Below are 22,626 nucleotides of genomic sequence, written 5' to 3' on the forward strand. Positions count from 1 at the left end.
TGCTCTCAATCTCAAAGTGGTTTTTACAATGTGAAACACAGTCTCATATTCAAACACCTCAGTACCAGAAACTGTGGCCCCAGTACATTCAATCACATCAAAGGCTTCCTTACGGACATATCAGCACTGATTTGTTTTCTAACCGAAGAATATGGTCCCTATCACATGGGCACAAGGGGCACAGCACAAGGCGCGGAACTGTCGCGCCTGCTATTTAGAATATCAATGAGGCACATCCTCACTCAATTGGCGAATGTCAAAGGGGTACAGCATGCTCTGTACGCCGACGTCACCACCATCTAGGCACCCGCCAGGTCGGAGTTTGTTCACATTAGGGCATCGCCTAATGGTAACACAAAGATTTCCTCATCCCATTCTGCTGGAACTATCATAGATGCGCCGGAGATATGAATTCTAGGATTATACATCCATAAAAAATTGTGGGTGGGCCCAGCACTAGACGAACTCCGCAATATTGGAGACCTGGCGGACCGTATATGGTGCGCCGCATCTCCAACAAGGCATATTTTCTATTATGACTTGCGACTTGCACGTGATTTTGTCATTAGCACAATATTCTACTCGGTGTTCCACCTTCATGATCAATGTTATTTGCGCACCACTGGGAACGAGGACTGGGAAACGACAGACACAAGCGCAATTTGCACTTGTGCCTGTCATTCCCGTGTCCTCGTTCCAAGTTGTGAGCAAATAACATTGATCATGAACTGTAACAAACTAGCCCAAAGCAACGCGCTACCTTCACCTGCGCGAATACGAAAACGACAAGATAGACGTCGCAATACGAAAACTGATAAAGAGAGCACTTGACCTTCCAATAGCCACCTCGAACGCTTGTCTTACGGCACTAGGGGCAGTGAACACGTACCAGAAGCTCGAGGAAGCTGACCTTACAAATCAGTACACACTGATTTGTAAGGTCAGTTTCCTTGAGTACACACTGATTCAGTACACACTGATTTGCAAGCAGTGCCTGACGCTCGGTCAGGCACTGCTGGGCAGTCTGCATATGATGTACATGATTTACATATACAGGAAAGAGTGCGGGTGCCTGAACTAATGCACCGCGCCACATTATTTCATCCTCTCGCGACGAGAACAGATAGAGAAGAACATGAGGGCGTACGAGCGGCGTGCGCGCGTGCCCTAGAGCGCTATTACGGGGGACAAGACAGCGTAGACATTGCTGAACCAAACCATAGGGGTTGGCACACGGCTGCAGTAGTTAACCAACGACTGGTTGATGAGTTTGCCTTCAGAGCTCCTGGCCCAACACAAGGGGAGGAAGTGGCCATTGCCTTGGCTGCCTCCATCCCTTCTTCCAAACATATCCTTACGGACTCGCGAGGGGCACGCCGCAAATATGTGGTCGGGTGTATGACACCTTGCGGGAGGGAATGAACAAATCAGATCCTCCGACAAAACATAGTCTGGACTGCTGGGCACCGAGGTCTAGGGAGAAAAGAAGCCGCGAATCCGGCTGCCTAAGCACTTAACTCCTGGGTACCTCCCACAGACTCCATGGAGCAGGATGAGCGCTAACTCCTCACCTGAGTTAGAGAATTTACAGATTGCTAACAGATAGTCATCGCCGATACCCTATGCCCGCTAAGGGACTCGGAACGATGGACAAACGTGTGCTGCTGAGACTTTTCACTAAAACAATGTTATCCGCGGCTATTATGAAAGATTTTAACAGTAGGTCACCGGCAGCTGCCAGCGCTGTGGCGAGGTAGCAGATACCTACCCCATGGAACGGGCCTGGCAGCGAAATTGTCTTAACCTAGAACGCGAGCCCTACATGAGTGGACTGGGAGGCGGCCCTAGTTGGCTGCGCATATCTTTAAGCCCAGAGGGCCTTGGTCCAGAGAGCCAGGATGGCGGCTTGGACCGATGGAGTCCCGGTGTAAGGACACGACCTAGTACGTGGGTTCCGACAAGGGGGTCTCCACTTATCTTTATTGTGCAATAAAAGCTTTTCACTATCACCATCACCACCATTTCCGCGCAAATATTACGGTTACATAAGCTGCAGTTCGCGGGAAACGTGACAAGCAGTCAGGGATCGCTGAATGCTATCGAGTTCCACTCTTAAAGGCGAAGCTTAAGCGTCCTCCAATTTCATTTTTTTTGCGGTTATGAGAAAGTATCTTGGACCGATGGGCGTAATGAAAGCTTTCTTTTTCTCTGGGGGGACGTGTATCTTACGGCGTCACATATGTGAGAGATCAAAAATCTACAATTGAGAACGCGCCTTAACTGCAAAAGCGCATCGCTGCTCAGGTTTCATCTACTAAGCATTCGGCCTTTCCGTGCTGGTTAGAGCAATCTCAGTTCTGACACCTCGAAATATCTAAACGTACTTGAGAACGGTGTCACTCGAAACGAAATACACTGGCATCCCTACTGGTAGTGCGCTGATTTCGTGACGATAGACTTTGAGTCTCATCGCTAAACAGCAGAAATAGCAGCACGCCAACTGAGAAACGCATTCTCGAGCGCTGACCACCTTCGAATACGCATAACATGCTATTGAATAATCCAGTACGATACAATCGTAGCTAAGTCTATCGGTGAATTAGCGTGTGCTATCGCGAATTCGCGAGCCTCTCACTTACTTTCATGTATTTTTTCCCAGCCCCTGGTTATTTGTTTCGACAATTATATTGCAAACATTTATTAGCATTGTGCTGCGACTGTGTCAACGGCGACAGCTTTGTCCGAAGGCAAAAACAAATCTAGAAATGAAACGCGGCAATGAATTCCGGTTTTCGCACACAGGAATGTACAGGTTAATTATCCTCACCCCTATCTTCAGCTCCAAGGCACAAATTATTGGATCCATTCTTTTGGTGACTCCCTTCGGGCGCCAACTCCGTGTTGTTGTGAATCCTACAGGTCAGGTCTGTGGAACGAAAACATCTTCCGGACTGCGCTTCGTAGCACGCTTCGCGGCAACTTCAGTGAAAAGCTGAAGATCACTGATATCAACGGGTTTGCCATAATCAACACCATCATCGCGGACACCAGGCCACTGGGCCGTGCACAGCCGTTCGGCGAAGTACGTACGCAGCTAATATTTCTAATGACGGCCACAACCAGTTTCTCGATTTGCTTGAGAAACATTACACCTTCGCCAACTCCGATATTTTCATCCGAATAGGAACCTGCGAAATGTTTTCATGAGAAAAACTCTACCGACATTCACGTATATTTTTTTTTCGAGTAATAGACATAGTTCTGCTCAGGTTAATGAAACAAATTCAAACCGATTGCCTCGACTCGCATTTAAAGCTGCAGGTCCCAATCGGAAATTTATATATTCTTGAAGATTTGTTATTACGCGTGCTAAATTTAGCACCAAAAGGTGTTTGATATTTTCTAAGATGTACTTATTGGAGCACCTAAAACGCAGCAATATGATAAACCAGCTTACAGCTTCCGTGGCACTTCGCCTACAATGGGGCTACGAGAGACGCCGTAGCGTAAAGCTGCAAATAAGTTTGACCACCTCGAGCTTTATATTGTGCAAAAGCGTCCCGGAATGTATTTCCCACAATCCTTTCCCTAGAGGAGAAAAAAAACACTTTATTTTCTTTTCGAAAGTATATACAGACTGCTAGATTGCCCCTCTGTAGTATAACGTACACTACTCCAGCGTTACACTGGAGTACAAAATACGTCTGGTTGTACTTTGTATTTCAGTGTATTTCGTATTTCAAGATGCACTAGTCTTGCTTTGTACCTAATATTTTTTCCAGTGTCTGTCCAGTGTATTGAGACAGAGTCACTCTTGAACTTCTGGAATTTAATGCGACTAGCATCCTTAGGATACTTCACGCACTAAAAAATCGTTTTCCCGCCAACTTGACTCACTGGGTATTCGGTGGTCGAATGACGCTGCATCGCGCGGCTTTGCTTGGGAACCGGTTTCTGAACCAGTCATCGGAGCTACTTGGGTGGCTGGCTATGTGACACTGGCTATGCGCTGCTCTTAAAAAATACTTTTTAATTTTCTTGGAAGCAAAGTCCAAGCGAACCAGCTTCATATATATATATATATATATATATATATACAGTCACACAATCCTCTGGAATGTATTTTCCCACTCGCATCGCGCACGGAGTTGGTGGAAATCGTGCGGTGTACGGAGGCTCGAGCAAGTCCTCCCGCGCGACGTCATTCGGTGGTGGTAACACGGTTCGTTGCGGCATTGCTTCCGTGCTAATAGCATTAACGTCGACATTCATCATGAGATGAATTCTGCTAGTATTTTATTTTGTAATTTTCTTTCACATCTCTGAAGTACGCATCCATGACAATGACGATTTTTTTTTCTTGTTTCCGTATTCTGGTGCAATACATGCATACGCGGCATTGAAACTGTTGCTCTCGGTGAATCTGTCCTTTAACTTCTCATGATTCATGTCGTTATTTGTCCGCAGGCTTTCCGGTCAGTAAAAGATCCCATACTGGAACCGAACTGGGCCTACATTCACACGGCAGCCATTTGGCCAGGTGGACAGTCATTGGTTCCAGAAGATATGGTGGCCAACATACTCAGGTACGATCGCATGCTATAGGGCTGTTCGAATTGTATTTCCTTATTTCAGTGGAACGCGATAATTTGGAGAATATTGCTTTCAAATACAAATAGCATACCAAATGAGAACTTAATTTCGAAGAAAATACAAAGAAATGAATGAACCAGACACGTGCATGACACTTCCGGCTCTGAATTTATTTACTGAAAGAGCAGCAGGGATCTCGCAGCGGACCCCACCCCTTTCTGAAGAAGTTTCCTGCCATTCAGAATGTGTCGTCTACGTCGCTACATTTACATTTGCGGCAGCCTCCGAAATGCGTGCACAGGTACCCCTACTCTCGGAGCGTGTGTGCGTAAAACTCACCCTAGTTCACAAATTACAGCATCGACGCATTGCGCAGCGCAGTGGCTAGCGCAATGAGCTGCCGAGTGGTGCATTGCTGCAGGTGCATACTTTATCAATCACAGTAGTGGCATTAGAGACGGTTTGATTTTCTTTGTGTGCGTGTTTTAGCGGTAGTGAAGCTGTACGTGAATGACGTGGTGACTTAACGAGGAAGAGTGCACTAAGACAATGACCGTAGTCGTTGATTTAATAGAGAAATGAGGCACGTAAGGACACAGCCAGCCATCCTGCAAATGCAGAGCTGCCGATGCTGTAGAAGAAAACCCTATAAAAGAAGCAATGAAAGCGCTGATTCAGTCTTCTTGAATTCGAAATTCGGAAGGTCGCCTAAGTCGTAGTTAGGCGAGCATAGCTTACGATCACACACTATGTCGTGTCACTAATTTTCATTGGACAGAGGCTCCAATAATCGTAATTACCATGTGTAGTTAGCCGTATTAAAATAGTCGATTCATTTGATTCCTCATATTCTCGACTGGTATGTTCGGAACAGAGCTATCAGATTTCTATTCAAAAACGGCGGCCGATTGGGCTAGTTGGCTTTCCACTATGCTTCAAGGGGCAACTGGTCGTTTCTGCGTGATGTGATCCCGTTGTTACTGATTCCAGGCGTGCGCCCGTGCAACATATTCTTATTCAAAGGTTGAATATGGCTATCACTCAACCCTAGTTAGCACGAGTGTAGTTCTCGTATCCGATTGACACTTTCCTTAAGACCTACATTTCACCGATAAAGCGGAGAAATAATTAAATAATACATTTATTCATTATTGCCCATAACCTGCATGAGCAAGGGTAATGCTATAAAATGTGTTACTGGACGGCAGAATACTTCGCTTTTTCGAGCTCGTCGCGAATTTCGCGAAAATGCAAAGCCGTTTTCAACCTGCTTATCCTTCGTAAATGGGGCGTATCTTGCAGCGGCTTCGCAATTACTATGGCTGCTCATTGCCACGAATGATAAGAAAAATAAATATTACAGAAAACAGATTTCTTCACCTCAACATACGCCCAATGCGTCAAGGCTTTTAGAACGGGCAGCGAAAGCTTTGTGCAAGGGTGCTTTTGCATTCCATGTCCGCCGAAGCTGTAGATATCGACGGGGCTCGGTTCCCTGCGTTTTTGTTTTAGCATTACATAAGAAAAAAAAAGGTAGACTGGTCGCTTTGATTGAGCGTGACGTACTGTAGCACTAAAGATGGGACACAATGTGTTATATTCGCTTTTGGTCATGTGTCTCGCATTACACGAAATTGTGCTATTTTTCTCGCTTATTTGACAGCGAGGGTCTCGCATCCGTCACCTTCGATGCCTCGGGGCAACATAAGACGGTATATTGGCTACCAGTACGATTCCAAATTCTCGCACTGCGTCACGTTTGCAGCTGAAAGGATGTGACATATGTGTTGCCACGGTCATGAGTGGTTCTACTCATCACGCCAAGGGCACAAGATAATCAAGATACCCTATGCGAGGACAGCTCCCTCTGTAGCTCAAGATTATAGCATCTCAAGCATAGTTCGGAATATGGGAGCTCGCGCCCCACATGCGGTAGGTTCGTTTCTCCAACTGTTTCATTTTATTTATAATCTCGGCATCTCATGTAATAGTTGTAATAGCGTTAGCAACTATATTCATAGTTCAGGCGCATTTCTGACCTCGTCGTCGCCGTTGTCGTCGCTGGGATATTCCACATAAAGTTTAAGTGCAATAACACTGTACCCGCGCGCGTTACTCTGTGGGTGCGAGTCAGGGCGCGCGAATGTGAGCCGAAGATAGTGGCTTGATCTCGCGCGCGCAAGGGAGGAAGGCAAGTAGGACGCATATGACTTTCCACCACGTGCAAGGTACCGGGGGAGGAGGGGGGGGGGAGTACTTCGACTGCTGCTCCATATGGTGCGGCTGTGCACGGCCGTGCGGGCCCTACTTTTATGCCGCCTGCGATCAGTACAGAGTTTATGTGCGCCGAGGACTGATAACTGTGTGTGCGCTGTGTTCTCTCCGCTTAGTCCGTGTTGAAACAAGGGGCAGCACGAAGGTCAATTCCCTCGCTGCAGCTGCCACTCTTCATCAGGCCAGCGTTCTGACAGTGAGTGTGCACGCTCATCGGGTCATATGTGTATGTTTGCCTGAGCGCGCATGACACTCTGCATGTTAATTTAGTTAGTAAGCGAACGTTTTGGTGTTCATAGGGCCGATAAATCTACTATCCTTACTTCGCATATCTCTCTACAAATTAGCCATCGCAATACATGCTTCGCCTTTCGGGAGAAACTGTCATTTCTATTGCCTTTGTTTCCTTTGTTTGTTGTGTATTTTCTCAGTATTATAACACCACCACGGATAATACGAAAATTGATTCCGAACATCACATCCGATAAATCTCTCCAATTATAGCGCATTGCTTTGCCTTCCGGTAGACTTCCTTTCTTGTGGTGCTCAGTGCGGAATGTACCCCTCCACCTCACTCTCTACAACCATACACCGCTATTTCTCATCCTGCGATGTCCTCATACAGGACACTGGCAGCCTTCGTTGAAAATATTAAAGCTGCCCCCCTCCTACCTCTCCGCGCCTTGTTTCTACTTATTAATTCAGTGGCAAGTACACTGTTCTTTTACCTAATTTACCTCTGTATGTTGGCTTATTACGTTTGTTCAATTCTGTGGCGTCGTTGCTTAGGAGAGTTTAACATAGGCGTCTCATGGGCACTATCTTGCGCAGCTGCAGAGGGCACGTACATTGCGTTTCTGTCGGCGGAGTTCGAGCGCAATACCTAGGTTGTCACCTAGTATGGCGTGTCAGGTGTGTATTCACAATTATTATAAAATGCGGGCCGATCTAAGAGGCAGTGTATATAAGGACGTACTTGGGACCGATCCTTATACTTTTGTCGGTGATATTTAAAAATGCAGTTGCAAACGCACTGCTCTCCGAAAACAAAGAGAACACGTACAAACGCACCAGAGTACTCGAGTTACGCTTCGGACGCGGTGGCCCCCAACCCAGGGGTCGGTGGCCTGGTTCCAGCTTTGAGTCCGTCGCTGCCGCTTGAGGGCCCCAGATCCTGCGCGGCCCGCCTTATTGCAATCTAAGGTTATGTCCTAATGCCTCCTTTTCCTGGTAGCATTTTTATTTTGGTGTGCCACGTGTTTTCCAGTGAGCACAACCAATGAGTTACTATGGGAATTCGTCTAGGAGGTGAAATGCCTAACTCTATAGGTAGAACGACAAAAAGCTGAGCTAATTGTTAAGGATTCACTATGCAAAAAAAGGTGATGCTAGCAGACAGGACACAAGAGAAGTGGACGGCGTTCGTGTTGTCCACTTCTCTAGTGTCCTGTCTGCACGCCTCACCTGTTTTGCATAGTGAATCTATAGGTAGCTTGTATCCTCCAAGGCACGGATACGCGACGGTGGTGTGGGCACGAGCGTTGTGCTCGCACTGACTGTAAGTATGCCAGCATTCCTTCTGAGGCATTGCGTCTGTCAGCTGATCCGGGCGGAATGGAGGGTAAATGTCAAGGTGACTCTAATATTCAAGTGGCATCGTCTACCCTGAACGGTTTCACGTCTGCTTCATATCGTGCGCCATTGAGGTGTGCGATGCCTCCGATGCCAGTGGCGGCGATCCTCATCGCGCCAGCGTTGCCATACACTCGCGTGATAAGGACGCTGGTGTGATGAGGAATGCCGTCCGGGGAGTTCCATCGCAAAGCAAAGCCTTGGTATCGTGGTCAGTGCGCCACTCTTCGCACAAAACTGCCACTTTTTGTTAGGCCCGGCGCTCCTGGCATCGCTCAGCATCCTGTTGGCCCCATGTGCAGGGATGCCGACGTGGTTGGGATAAGCACGAGCAATAGCACCGACGAGAGCAACATCATCCTGAGCCGAGCGTCGGGCAACGTTGTTCCCTACATGGCCGCTTCTCCGCCTAACCCCATCATGCCAGCTGGTCCAGGCACCCGAGGAATGGTGAGAAGAAAGAAAAACAGCCTTTTTAATGCTGTATTAGCGCTCCAATGCTACATTGACATTTGGACTTACTAATTGATTGATTATTTCTTTTCTTATGGATTCATGCGATTTTTGGTTCTATTTTTATTGGCTATCAAAGAAATATATATATTCATTCGTTTACTCACATAGTACTCAAGCACCACAGGGAACATGACAAGTGCCGTAGTGGAAGGCTGTAGAATAGTATTGAACACGTGGAGTTTTTTAAGCTGTATCGTAAACGTAAGCAAGAAATTTTTTTTTTCTGCCAGCCTCCCTGCGGCCCGATCCGTCGTGCTTGTGCGCCAGTATAAATTATGGATGCTTATCGTATAGTGGCATAGCTGTAGTGCCATTCTTCTGTGCTTCCTCCTTTCTTAATACAGCGCCCTCTTAGACGCTGCTGTAATTGATTAGCTACTTTCCAAACATGCGGCGATCAGGGCTTTCGAATTCTTGACTAACCGATCTTTGTTGATAAAGAATAGCATGCAGAAATTTCACTGCAATTTTCTAAGTACGCGTAAGCTTACTCCCAGATTTCAAATGGCCTTCCCCCAAGTTTCCATCTGGCCAACCCTCCAATTTTTAATTTGAATGACTCCCAAATTTCAGGTTGACCCACCCCGAAACTTCAGTTGGCCCACCTCTACTACGGGGTGTTGTTTTTTTTTAGCTGCACCAATATTTTTTAAAGATTGCCAATGGCAGATAGCACAATTCTGACGCTCGATCTAAATTACGCAATGAAGCGGTTCTTCTCCAGCTACAAGAAATCAATATGTTGAATGGAATAATGAACCTAGTTACGCTAATTTACTTTTTAATTATTTACTTTATGCCACATATTTAAATTTATGAATTATAGCCGCGGAGTTCGCACGCCGTATCCACTTGGAACGAATTCTCTGTACAGCACCAGTTCCGAGACGCTAATTTTCAATATGTCTGACGAAATGGATTGGCGTTCCTGTTACTCTAATAAGCCGCTGTTTTATGCATTGAAGCACAAAAATAACTGGAACACTAATGCATATCGATAGACACTTTGAAAATGAACTCTCTTAAGACAAAAAATATTACCGGAGGAAATATTTGCAACAGGATCAGGCAGCAAGAGGGCCAAAACGGCTTAGCGCATTGTAAAGAAATGCCAAGATTACCGCCCAGAAAGAACCATAGAAAATGACCACCAAGAGAAGCTATTGGTTTCAACGCGGAATGAAGAATTAACTGGTCAGCAGTCGAGATAAGCAAGAGACGTTCAGAGGATTGGTAAAAAAGAAGAGGCAAGAGACTGATATAACCGGGGTTGTTACGGGCATAATTACCTATATAATATACCGGGTTTTCAAAATGATGTTTTATGATTTTCATAAAATTAGACACTGGGAGGCACACGAAGACCACCTGTGCAAATAAGTTATGTTGCCAGGGGGGCACAAATTGAGATGATAATTACCGCTGTCCGCAGCCCAATAAACTGAAATTGAATAATTGACTTTTTGTTGACTGCAGTAGGTGGGTATGCACTGAAAAAATAGAGGCAGTCGTATTCCTACACGTTATCAGTTGGAAGAATCCTTCTAGCGTGTCTGTGCTCCGATATATCCTATTCCGATTTCCAGTTGTCTTTCGCATGATTACGCATACAAGAGAGGAAGGATCGGCGCAAAGCTCCTCGCTGATGTGGCACGGAGGTTGTGCGCGGCATTTAGTCCGACAATTGGGCGGAGGCATAGGCAAGGATGATAACTGTTCTCCTTTTCCTCTCGGCTGGCGAAATCAAGATAAGACAGTGCGCGTGCAGTTGTTGCTCTTGATCTCAATAAAACTTACAATACTTGGAAATCAGCAGTCACTTTATTTGCGTAGCTCCGGCAAGGACCCCGCCCGCTCGTACAGTCACCACTACGCACGCGCACTACCCTCCGGCTTCTCCGTTCGCGCCATTATCTTGGCATGGCAGCTGCCGCCATCGTTACAGGCTGCGCGGTCACGTGTTACGACAGCGGTTCCGGTTTCTTCAATTTTTTATTTCGTAGCCGAGAGGGGAAGGGGGACAGTTATCACCTTTGCGAATGCCTCCGCCCGGTTGTCAGACTAAACGCCACACGCAACAGCCGCGTCACATCAGGGAGGAGCTTCGCGCCGATCCTAATTCTCTTGCATGCGTAATAGTGCGAACTACAATTGAAATTTGGAGTCCGATATCTCGGAGCACAGACACGCTAGAAGAGTTCTTCCAACTGATGTGGTGTAGAAACACGACTGGTGCTTACTTTTCAACGCATGCCCACCTACTGCAGTCAACAAAGAGTTATTTATTCAATTTTGGTTAATTTGGCCGCTGATAGCGATAGATATAATCTCACTTTGTGTCTCCCGGGCCACATACCTTATTTGCACAGGTGGCTTCACGTGCCTCCCACTGCCTAACTTTAAGAAAATCATAAAGCTTAATTTTCAACACCTTTTATACAGTGTGTCTGTAAAGTCATGGTGTACTTTTTACCGGTCACAGGAGATCAACGAAACAGGATATAAATGTGAAATCTTCCTGAAATAAAAGGAAAACTTTCCACGTTTCATACCTTTTCAGTAAAGTGGGATGTTACTTCCATTTGTTTCCCTACACACATCTAAACGATATTCAAGTTCTTCCTACACCCCGTTAAGGACGTCTGGTGTAACAGAGTGCATCACGTCTGTGATTCTCTGTTTTAAATGTATAATTTCCTTGATACGTTCACTCTACACATGTTGCTTCACATAACCCTACATGTTCGTGGTGCTGCGTCATCACCTGTGCAGCGGAATTATTGGTGCTGTGTCATCGACTTTGTGCGCACACCCTTGTACATAATACTGCGGGAACTTGAAGGGTTTTCCCTTTATTTGGTGAAAATTTCACATTTCTATTCTATTTTCTTGTTTTCCTGTCATCTGTCAAATTTTCACCATGACTTTACGTACACACTGCATTTACATGTTTTACTGAAGAAAGACAAAATCAAGGGAAGATTGACAAAGCGTTAGACTGCGATAGATGTTGTAACATCTGATTAGCTTCAGCGCGGTGTATGACTATTTGTCATCGCACTTTTTCAAACATGATGCCAATAGAATTTATTATTACAATTATCCCCATCAACGGACACTTTAGTAGTCACTGACGACGTTATACGAGTTTTGGCAGCACTGCAAATGAACGAAACGTTTTGAACTTCTTCGCACCACCATCGCCCTTGCTGGAGTCTGAAGTCGAGGACCTCGCGTCCTGCTCCCATCTCTCTTTAAGCTGGACATTCTCAAGGACTTCCCGCACTGGAAGAAGGTGCTTCAGCGCCAGAAGCTCTGCTTCTCCGTCACCTCGGCCATCAACTACGCGAGTAACAGCGTAGATAACATCGATTTCGTCCACCCTATCCGTCAGGCGGAGGACGTGCAACGATTCAGCCGGCTAAGGGTGAGCCTCGCCACAGCGTTCATAGAACACGCACGAATACAGCCAAACCTGAATATAGTGAACCTGGATTTAACTAAATTCGCGATGTAACGAACTTTCTGCATTTCCGTGTCATACTTTCATTGAAAACAGTGCATTAATGTTGTCCCGATTTAACACGAAGTAACTTCGCGACACAGTTTTGATTTAACGAATTTTTCGGCCATTTGAACCATGTACTTGGAGCCTGTATGGTAAGGAAACCTATAGTAAAAGACTATGTCGGCCGAGGAGAAAGTTACAAGCGTCCTCTGAATGAAATTTCAAGCGTGCCTCTGCATGAAAAGCTAGAGCGGCTCAACCGCTGTCAAAGCTTGCGCACCGTGATGCCGTAGACAGGAAGCATGCACCGCTACGCCATTTGTCTCGTAGATATAAAACTCGGAGAAACAAAAGAGTTCACGATTCCTTCTGCGCAAAAAAAAAGAGGGCAAGGGTGTGAACGCGCTGTAATGTGATCCAGCACGTGCTGAGGAAATGGGGGGGGGGGACAGGAGGAGCAGGAACGCGCGATTATCTGCCTTCTCCTCGCGAGCGCGCATGCGCGGTCCGCGCGCCGAATCAGTCTTGGAGGTAATCGTCCCGCAGCAAGCTGAAATATATGGCGCCTTAGGGCGTCTTTTGTTTTCCCGCGCGTCCTAGTGTTGGCGGTTGCGTAATCTCGTTGCCGAGACAAGGTACGAAGCCCTCGGTCGCGTTGGGATGAGAGTTCGTGGTCATTGACTGAGATGAGCTAATGTTTGCCTGAGCGCACGTGGTACGATAAAACTACGAACCTTACTTCGTGTAGTCTTTTTGCTATCACCATGAAAGATTCAAATTTCTGGCGTAACTGACTTTCCTTTTTTTTTTTAGCTCAGGACCGACATCCGTATCTTTTCACACTTTTGTATTTTTAAAATTTTTGGGCGCCGGCTGCGGCACTAAGCGCGCTCACCTATGGCGTCCAAGATTGATAGCGCCGCGCGGCGCAACGCACGCATATCTCGGACGCCGTGAGCCACGTACGATCGTTACGTACGATCTTCACCGCTCGCGCTGGCGCTTATAACCGCGATATTATGGCCCGACTTTATTGCCATTTGTTTATAAGTGCCTACTAACAAGATATCATCCATCCGGAGTGCTGTGGAAAAGTGTAAAGTTGTTTTAATGCTGAAACTTTAGAACCTCGAATTAACGAAATTCGCGAGTTAACGAACGGAGTTTTTAGCTGCAGTACAACATCGTTATATAGAGGTTCGACTGTACGTGCTCCTTGCTCAAATTCACCCCAAACGCAAAAACAATAAATTCTAAAGATTTTTTTAAGCTGGAACAAGGCTCTGTACAAGCAGAAATGGCTAAGCCCTAAAAGAAAAAAAAATTTTTGCCACAAACAACCAAGCTATAATTTTAATCAATAACATTTGAAACTATACTAATTGAAAATAATATATATAGTGCATTTAAACCGCCATGTAAGGAGCAATTTCAGCATCATTATTGAATTTTGCTGACTAGTGGTACCTCTTCATAAAAGTCGGCCTGCACTCAAATGGTGTATGCGGATGGTCGTTTTCGAACTCTCTAGAGGGCTCTGAAAAGTGTCCGCGTGTTTGGGTGGTAGAAGTCGAGCGCTCAGACTACGTTCGGATTGTTCTTTTGGAGCGCCAGCCTCCCGCTCCAACCGCTCTGACCTCGAAGTGAGAACGTTGGCGCGATCTGGCCGACAAGAGTGTCACGTGACCCTAACCACCATGGTTTGCCGCGGTTGCCGACAGGTGACAGCGCCAGTGCACATTTTCGCCGACGGGAGTTTTGGAGTGTCGTGAGGGTTTGTTGGGTTGTCTTCGTGGCGTTTTCGTGTGTCAGCGCGGTCAATTCACACCCACCAAGGCATAATTGCACCATGTCCAAACGAAGGCGGCTACTAAGGGCGGAAGAATCATCAGTGATACATTTAGAGCAGCTCGCAACCAACGTGCCTAAAGCTAGCAAATCCCTCGACGCCATTTGTCAACGACGTGCACGAATTTTACACGTCGGCTTCCCGCGTTTCCTGAGCAGTGGCGCCACCGTCGCGCTGCTCCGAGATCGCTTGTGCGTTCGGTTGGTGTATACTGCGTCTCCCGCTCAGATTGAGCCCTGCGCGCGGATCTGCCGACTATGACCCAGAGGACCAGAGCGGCCAACCGAATACACCATAATAATGAGAATAAACGAGCCCAGTCTTGGTGCCTACATATACATGTATTTTTCTTTACAGAAAAACATACGAATATTCTCTAGGTCGGAGCACGGTACCAACAATGAAAACAAAACATTTATATAAAGAAATGCCACTGGAATAACATTTGGTGCAAGCGCAAATAAAGGTTAATCACTACCAGTTCTAGAAAAAAATGAATGCATTTAATGTTTTCTACGCATGAAGTTTGGAGTCCTAGCATGGGCAGGCTAATATTGATGTTGTCCAGAAGTTGACAATGAGAAATGGGAATACCTAATTAAGTTGCTGTTTATGAACGCCCCAGAAAGCTCTAACCAAAATTGATTTCTGCGTTTTGGAAGCACTTCTGTAACGCTATTTAGCCCAAGCTAGTGTGGGAAATCGTTCAGCAAAAAAAAGAAGAAAAGAAAAAGAAACACAGCGGGGTTATTGCAGCAGGTATTGGATAGTTTTAGCTGAGCGCGTTTAGCGTAACAGCGGGCTTAGCGGAATAGCAGGATCGAAATGAGCATGTGCATAATACTAAAAGACACACATTGAACGTTACAGTCTCTGCGTGGTTTAACGTAGTTTAGGTATCCCGACCACACCATTCGAACTCAATTTGGCAATCATCTTGTAGAGTTCCCTTCGCTCAACGCCAAAACTTTGTAAACAGTTTTCGGTTAGTATCAGGCCTCTTCAACGACAGACTACTGTAGATAACCATGCGGAGTTTTCGAGATCGTTTCTCTTTACGTGCGCGTCGGGGCCTTACGAGGGAAACATCCGGGGTGGTAGCGCCATTTATCGACGAAGTTTGGAGACAGGCGCGTTGACATATTGCCTCTGAGATTGTCAAACCTCGGAGGCCATTGTCGACAGCTTGTGCTGCTTGTACTGATTTCGCCGCGGATTGGCAGACGTGGAAAGTATACTGTACAACGGGCTCCCGGCTTTCATTGCGCTGCTTCTCCCTCTTTTCGGACGCACACGCAAAGCTTAACGATTAGATATAAGCGCTTAGTACACTTTGTATGGTAAACCCAAAGCGTAATAGAACAGAGTCATGGCGTAAACTGCGCTATTACGCTATACCAAAACTCGCTGTCGGCAAATTTCGTTTGCGGAACGTAACGCTATTTGCCTTAACCCCGCATTTTCGGTAACGCTAAGCTAAAACTGTCTTTTGACGAAGAAGACAACGTTTACTGAAAGCTTAAGCGCAAATATTATCAATGCGCATGTTTCTAGAAACGTTATCATAATACTCAGTCTCATGTGTAACTTATAACTCCCTGTACAAGTTATGGCCCTATTGTTTTAAGTATTGGTAAGTGGTTCTTTCTTGCAGAACAGTTTCTTTTGGTATTTCGTAGCACACCCCAGTAATAAATCGTTTAGAACCGAATTTACATTGCTTAAATCAATATGGTCGCTGTGATAGAAAATAGTGCCAAATTGAGCACAGTTATCTGTAGTCTCACGGGAAGTTGTATATGTTAGGATCAACTTAATTTAAATTATTAACGCAGAAGAAACATAACAGTTCAACTAAACTTTCTTGGTATGCCCCTGAAGTCACTGGTAGGCGACGTAGTTGTTTCGCTTTTACCTCAACAAATTGTTAGTGGTTACCTAAGGAATAAGATAATCATGATACCCAGATAGATAAAAGGGCAGGCACTGTTTTATACTTTTTTAGGTAAGAAACCATATGGACTACGTTCGAACGACTCAGTATAGTAGAATCTCGCCGTTATGTTTAATATCTGAAACAGCCGTTATCTCGCCGTTAGGTTTGATATCTGAAACAGCCGTGGTAGCATCGTGGCACTGGCGCTTGGCTGTTGAGCTAGGACAATATAAATGGCAACACTGCATCACTTCGTATACCCTAGCCTCTGCGTCAGTCGGTCAGTCGGTCGCTTCGATTAGACTATCAGTACTTCATTCGGCTAGTCGGTCAATGACATAGCTCGACCGGTTTATTAATGCGTTAAAGGTATATTCCTGATTACTACGCAAACATTCGAAAGAATTTGCATTGACCTACCTAACCGAGGGGCTGCCTGTCAGCTGAGATCCCAAAATTCAAACTATTGCTTGTACTATGTCTGCAAACTCACTGAATTCTCCTTTTTTCTTGTCTGCTTGGCAACCCTATTTGCAGTTCACGACCAAGACCAGCAGGAACAAGTACCCGGTAGAGGAAAAAGGAGGGACCTCCTATTACTTCGACAACAAAACGCACACGCACTTTTGGCGTTTCGTTCGCAATGGCAATTTGTTGACCTTCTTTGCGTACGACACGGGATCGACGCTGTCATACAAGGTACTTCCGCTTTTGAAATAAGATGCCACATGGTGCAGAGTATCAAAAAATGTTACCATTATAGACGCCTTATACAGTAGGCCAACATCGGCTCCGCCATCTCGACGGGCGTGACCGCGTGGTAGTTGTGCGCCTTTGGGCCTGCCCATTCCGAATGCAGGCGACTTGCGCAATAAGCACAGAAAAGCGCCAATTTCGCTTTCTGTGTGAATCATGGTTGTTCACTATGGGCTCAACACTTTCGGCGTAAAGCTCGCCTGTTGATAATTTGGACAGACCTAAAATTTACATTTTGGCCTGATGACCGACAATGAATACTTCGAGTCGGTGCGTGTTTGTTTACCAACAAAGCGATGACCGATTACGCGTCAGTTCCTTTAAAGCGTACATGCTTCTTTGGACCTTTCGCTTATTTACGTGGTTGTCAGAGGCAGGATTTCATCTGCTCAGTGTTAGTAGTATTGTCGAGCAACCGACCACTGTGTGAAGCCAGGCGAGGGGTTTGCCGCGTTTTTAGATGCCGTGGTCGGTGGTGGCACTGTCTCACATTTCTGCCTAGTGTGACACACACACACACACACACACACACACACATCAGCATTACACCTTACATGTACATAAGCATGTATGGTTAGCTTGCTGTCTGGTTAGCTCACAGGATGGATGACTGGGTGGATTGATTTAAGTTGATTGGTTGAATTGTCACCGCCAGGCGCCACCTGTAAATTGTGGCGCGCAGACATTGTGTAATATTCAGGTAGAAGGGGAAACACAAGTTCTCGTATTGCATGGACAGTGCCTTTTAGGTAGCGCAGTTCTTGATTACTGCCCATGTGCAATACGAATAAAGAGGTCTCTCACAGATTCAGGGGTATTTTTCAAGGATTAACTACTAAACCTGTATGCATGAGTGATCAGCACTAAATAGCACAAGTTATGAACTATAGAGTGCACTTCCATTTATATTTGCGAAAGCATCTTGTGTCACATGAGGCTGAAAATCCGGTAATATGAAGCGATGTTCCCAAAAATGGCCGACGGCGCAATAAGTAAGAACTCGTCAGAAATGCTAGAATCGAGGTAAAATTTTTTCGGGCAGTTCCTGCATGCAAATGAAGTTAATGGTTTTGGAAAGAAAGTTTGGTAAATTTTAAACTGGGTGGAAATCGAACCAAGTTCTCCAGGTTACGAGACGTGCACGCTTCACCGACGCCAAGGCGGCTCCACGAGCCCGGTTGACTAAAGGTGTTTCTAGTGCGTGCATCATTGCACACGTCACAGCACATCCATCTGGCTAACTAAACGTTTGGCCTAGGGCGTGCGTCGTTGTGCACGTGACAGCAAATCCAGCCGCGATGAGGTGACGTCACCAGCGTCTTGCATGACCTCAGTACTAATAGAGAAGATGGTAAATGGTATAACAAGGTAATTAGTAGTAATTATGGGTAACTAATTTCAATTAAAGAGAAGTAAGGCGACTTAGTGTGAAGTACAGTGATTTAAAGGGAATTAAGGGTAGAACAAGTTACATTCAGGTGATCTAAGGCAAAGTGAAAGAAGGTGAATGAAGTGGATAAAGGGGGATTAAAATGCATTAAGGCAGGTTTGAATGCGAAAGCATTCAAATCTATCTTTCTGTCGCATTTGAATGCGATAGCATTCAAATCACCTAAGGATACTGAAATGGCCGTCAAATTTTCTTTTTGCATGCGTGTTGCTGCATTCCTATGATTCTATGATTACTAATGAACATATCGCGGCTGCTGAAGCAAACTTTATTTTTTTACGAGAGAGCTAGTCAGGGCTGATACGTACGCAAATTGTTAGTGGGCTGTGCATGCGTTCATGAGGAAAAACTGGGAACACCTCGTTTCCCCTGTAACAATTTTGTGGCTATGTTGTGGGGGAAGTTCACGATCCTAAAATAGAGAAGAAAGGGAACCGAGGGGCTTGATTTTATTAATCATGACCACATAAAGCCAAAGGACAATGAAGCCAAGGAGGGAATCGAGGAAAGTAACTATGGTTTAAATTCCAATGTAGCAAATTACGAAGAAAATGGAAACAAAAGTGGCAGAAACGGTAACTTGTCGCCGCTGGGAGCCAAACCCACAACCACCGTATTAAGCGTCTGTTGCACTACCAATTGTGCTACGCCTACGGCTATGAATTCGTCCGCTAACTTGGGTGTTTACGTTTTCTAGATATAGCCCTAGGAGTGCTAGCCACTTTCACTCAGAGCAAAGGTAGGCTGATGTGGAACATTCTTTTATTGCCTGATATCGTCACCTAGCACGTGATCTTAAGAGGGCCGGCACATGGCACATGGCACAAGCCGAATAAACCCTCGCGTGCTACCTAATGACATCGATGCCATTAGATTAGGGAATGTCAATATATTTTTATACGTTTTGGGAGCATGCCTTTGCATGCACCCACATTTCCTGTTTCTTTTTTAATTCTGTGCGCTGGGAAATGCTAGAAACTTTTCCAACTAGCGTTTCCAAAAGTTCTTGAGAAACCGCTTATTATTTTTTGTCTTACGCCTTCAAGTGTTACTAAAATTTTTCATCTCTACTGCAAGTTACTATAACTTTAGCACTACATGTGGGCAGACCGTCGTGCTATATTAGAGTATTCTTGCTGCTTATGCATGTCCGCGGATTACCCCTTTCCTGCATTGTTCTGACGAGTCGAGTGTTTCAAATGCAGTGGAGGGATCAGACATGCTTTATTTGCACTGAAAACAATATTGTGCACAGATTGCGCCAGAAAAACCACTATCACGGGACAAGGCACAGTATTAGATCTTTAAGAGCTGTCACTTGGTGCGAGAGTTCCGTGAAAGCGGGTATCACTTCATCGGGACACGCGCACGCGTTCACTTTAGGCACTGCCTTTCAGCCATTAGGTTACAATACTAACATTTTAAATAAGCCAGTAGTAACCCGCCGTTTGTACTTTTCGGACAAAGCAATTGTGTGACTGAAGAATAAAATAATTCAACTAGAATGCGGAAAACCGCTTTTCTGCATTCAGTAGAACGTCGTCAACAATTGCGAAGGGGCGGCCAGAAGACGGTAGATGGTGATGGTGTCTGGAGTTCAAACATGGCAGCGTCATCAAGTAAACTGTTGATTAATCAACCATAGTCTCAATCGCGGCCCATGAATGAGTATCTCCCTCTTCTAATTGTACTGCTAAGCAGGGTGTCATAATTGAGGATGTACGTTGTTAGCGGAAGCAGCAATGCGTGTGCGGATGTCCCGTAGCTACCCATTAATCTGAGTGAATCTGAGTTCGATTAAGTATATCTCTTAGAATTGGTTTCAGGATAGTTCGCAAACGTGCGAGCCTGAGTTAGAGCCAGTCGAAGTATACGTCAAAATTTGAGTAGCTCCAAGCCGCAGAAAGACACAGGGAGGCGAATTAAGTATGAGTCTGGGTCCAATGAGTCCGAGTATGTGGGAGTATGAATTTCAGTTAAAGTATGTCCACCTAGGTGTGGGAGTCAATCGGAGTGAATAGAGTAGAGTTGGAACAGTTTTACGTTTGAGTAGAAGTCCGTAATTAGGAATTATTTGCGATTCATACGGGTTTTCAATCCACGAGAATTAGTGCGAGCGTGTGTGCACGCGAAATCGAGTCAGTATGATCGTTCCCATGAACGAGCAGGGTAGAGCCTAATATTCCGGGAGTCTGAGTATCGGAGTCTGAGTTCGCGATGTGTGGTTGCGCTGGAATGAATGTCAGCGTGAGCATGGTATTCAGTTAGGCCGCGTGAACTTGCCTGAGTGATCTGAGCGAGTGTGAATGAGTTTGGTGAAGTCGGACATTAGAGGATTTAGATCATTGGGAAACCAGGTCCATACTGATTTTGGTGAGTTTGAGAGTGAGCCAACTGTCTATAACTCTGGTTAGCGTGAGCCTGTTTGATCCATTACCATATGATGTGCTTTCTGAATAAGTCAGAGTTAATTTTCGCTAGTTCGAGATTTGTTCACTATGGATTACATTTACCGGCGCAGGTGGGAGACTGAGTTTGATCGAGCATGAATCCGTAAAACCGTGAATTTGAAGGAGCTTGCCAACCCCTAATTTAAGAGTTTTCTAGGTCTGCCGACTAAGGGGCCTGCTGTTATCTGGCTTAGTATCCCCGGTCATTGAGCTCTTCATTCTGGTGCTCTTAATTTCGTGTGGTGCCAGACCAGGCCTAACGCTGCAGAATCTTGAGTCTTACTGAGTCGTACTGTCCATGATTTCGTTGAATGTGAGCCTGACTAAGCATTTTCGCTAAACGTGTACTTTGCGAATGAGTGCAACTTCACTTTACGTTGACGATCAATTGTAATCTGCTGAGAAATTGTTCTGCAAGGCTTGTCAGCCCCGTTCCTATTGTACAAGCTTCTGTCCATTAGCATATCTTTCGGCTCACGTCAATGGCTTCGCCATGTGTTATCGTAAACAAAATAAGTAATAACCACATTCACTACTTGCCATGTCTGTCCTGCTAAACAACTGCCGGTATTTGCAGCAGCCGCCCTGTAGTGAAACTAGTGGACCAGATTTGTGAATTGGCCTAACGAGGCATACTTAATTACAGGTGACGGAGATGCTCAAGGTTTACGGAGATGACAAATGCGTTGTCTTTGACGATTTGGGACAAGACGCCGAGGCAGGGAGCTTCACCGTCGGTGGCAAGAGTGTTCACTTTGGGAAGTTCGAGTTGATTTCCGCCGTGCAGAGTGTAATGCACAAGAAATACGGAGCGCCGTCTACCGGATAGACATGAAGCTGACATGAACTAAGTGGAGTCTGTGCGTCGCTGAGCACGCGGTAAAAAAAGTGACGTCTGGGTCAACAGCAGATGACTATTTCCGCGGAGTCTTCACTAGCAGTGACAGTTTTTCAATGGTACAAGATGCCCTCTGTTTATCGATGTGGTCGGCAACTGTGGTTGGCCACGTCGTTGCTGCTTTGCTTTGAACTATTTCTCCCAATTGCAGTCATCCAGTCGACGTGAATATTTGTGTTTACTTAGTTCTTTATTCCACTATGAACGCACTGATTTTCAACGTTACGAAGTGATTACTTTGGCTATGGTGTGTACATTGCTTTTCAGAGTCGCCCACCTTATGCCGCTTTGACAGTGGGCATAGTTGCCTGCTTTTTCTCGTGACGCTATTAAACATTCGACTTCTGTGAAACGCGATACATTGACGACTCATCACGAAGTGTCGTTAATGATTGGAACCAACACCAAACTATGGCTGAGCAAGCTCGATGGGTGTGTAGACAGTGATCCACACAACTACGCGCCCTACGGTCACAATACGTGAATAGTGACACTTGTATTGTTATCAGTTTACGAACATAATCACCCATGACGTCATCGCTTTACTGTTGACGAGCTGGACAGACTCACTTCATCTCGCAAGTGGCAACCTGTATCTGCGCCATAAGGAGCGATTTGTTTTTCTTTCTTGTATTTTAATTTTTCGTTATCTTTCTTTCACAACACCTTCAATTATATGTATTTATGTTGTTGGAAAACATGGGTATACAAGGATAATTTTATTATTTCAAGCATCGATTTAGGACTCGTTCTGTCTTCCCACG

General features: G+C 45.5%; 1 protein-coding gene across 1 annotated transcript; it reads left to right on the forward strand.

Moving 5' to 3' along the window:
- The first annotated feature begins 4,473 nt into the window (after positions 1–4,473).
- On the forward strand, positions 4,474–22,212 carry LOC142571037 (uncharacterized). The gene is made up of 5 exons (XM_075679337.1): positions 4,474–4,586; positions 8,802–8,949; positions 12,275–12,442; positions 16,846–17,007; positions 21,611–22,212. Exons 1-5 carry the CDS (start codon positions 4,567–4,569, stop codon positions 21,791–21,793), a joined length of 681 nt encoding a protein of 226 aa, XP_075535452.1. The 5' UTR covers positions 4,474–4,566; the 3' UTR covers positions 21,794–22,212.
- Positions 22,213–22,626: the final 414 nt, after the last annotated feature.

This window comes from Dermacentor variabilis, chromosome 2 (genome assembly GCF_050947875.1).
Source record: "Dermacentor variabilis isolate Ectoservices chromosome 2, ASM5094787v1, whole genome shotgun sequence".
Lineage (NCBI taxonomy): Eukaryota > Metazoa > Arthropoda > Arachnida > Ixodida > Ixodidae > Dermacentor > Dermacentor variabilis.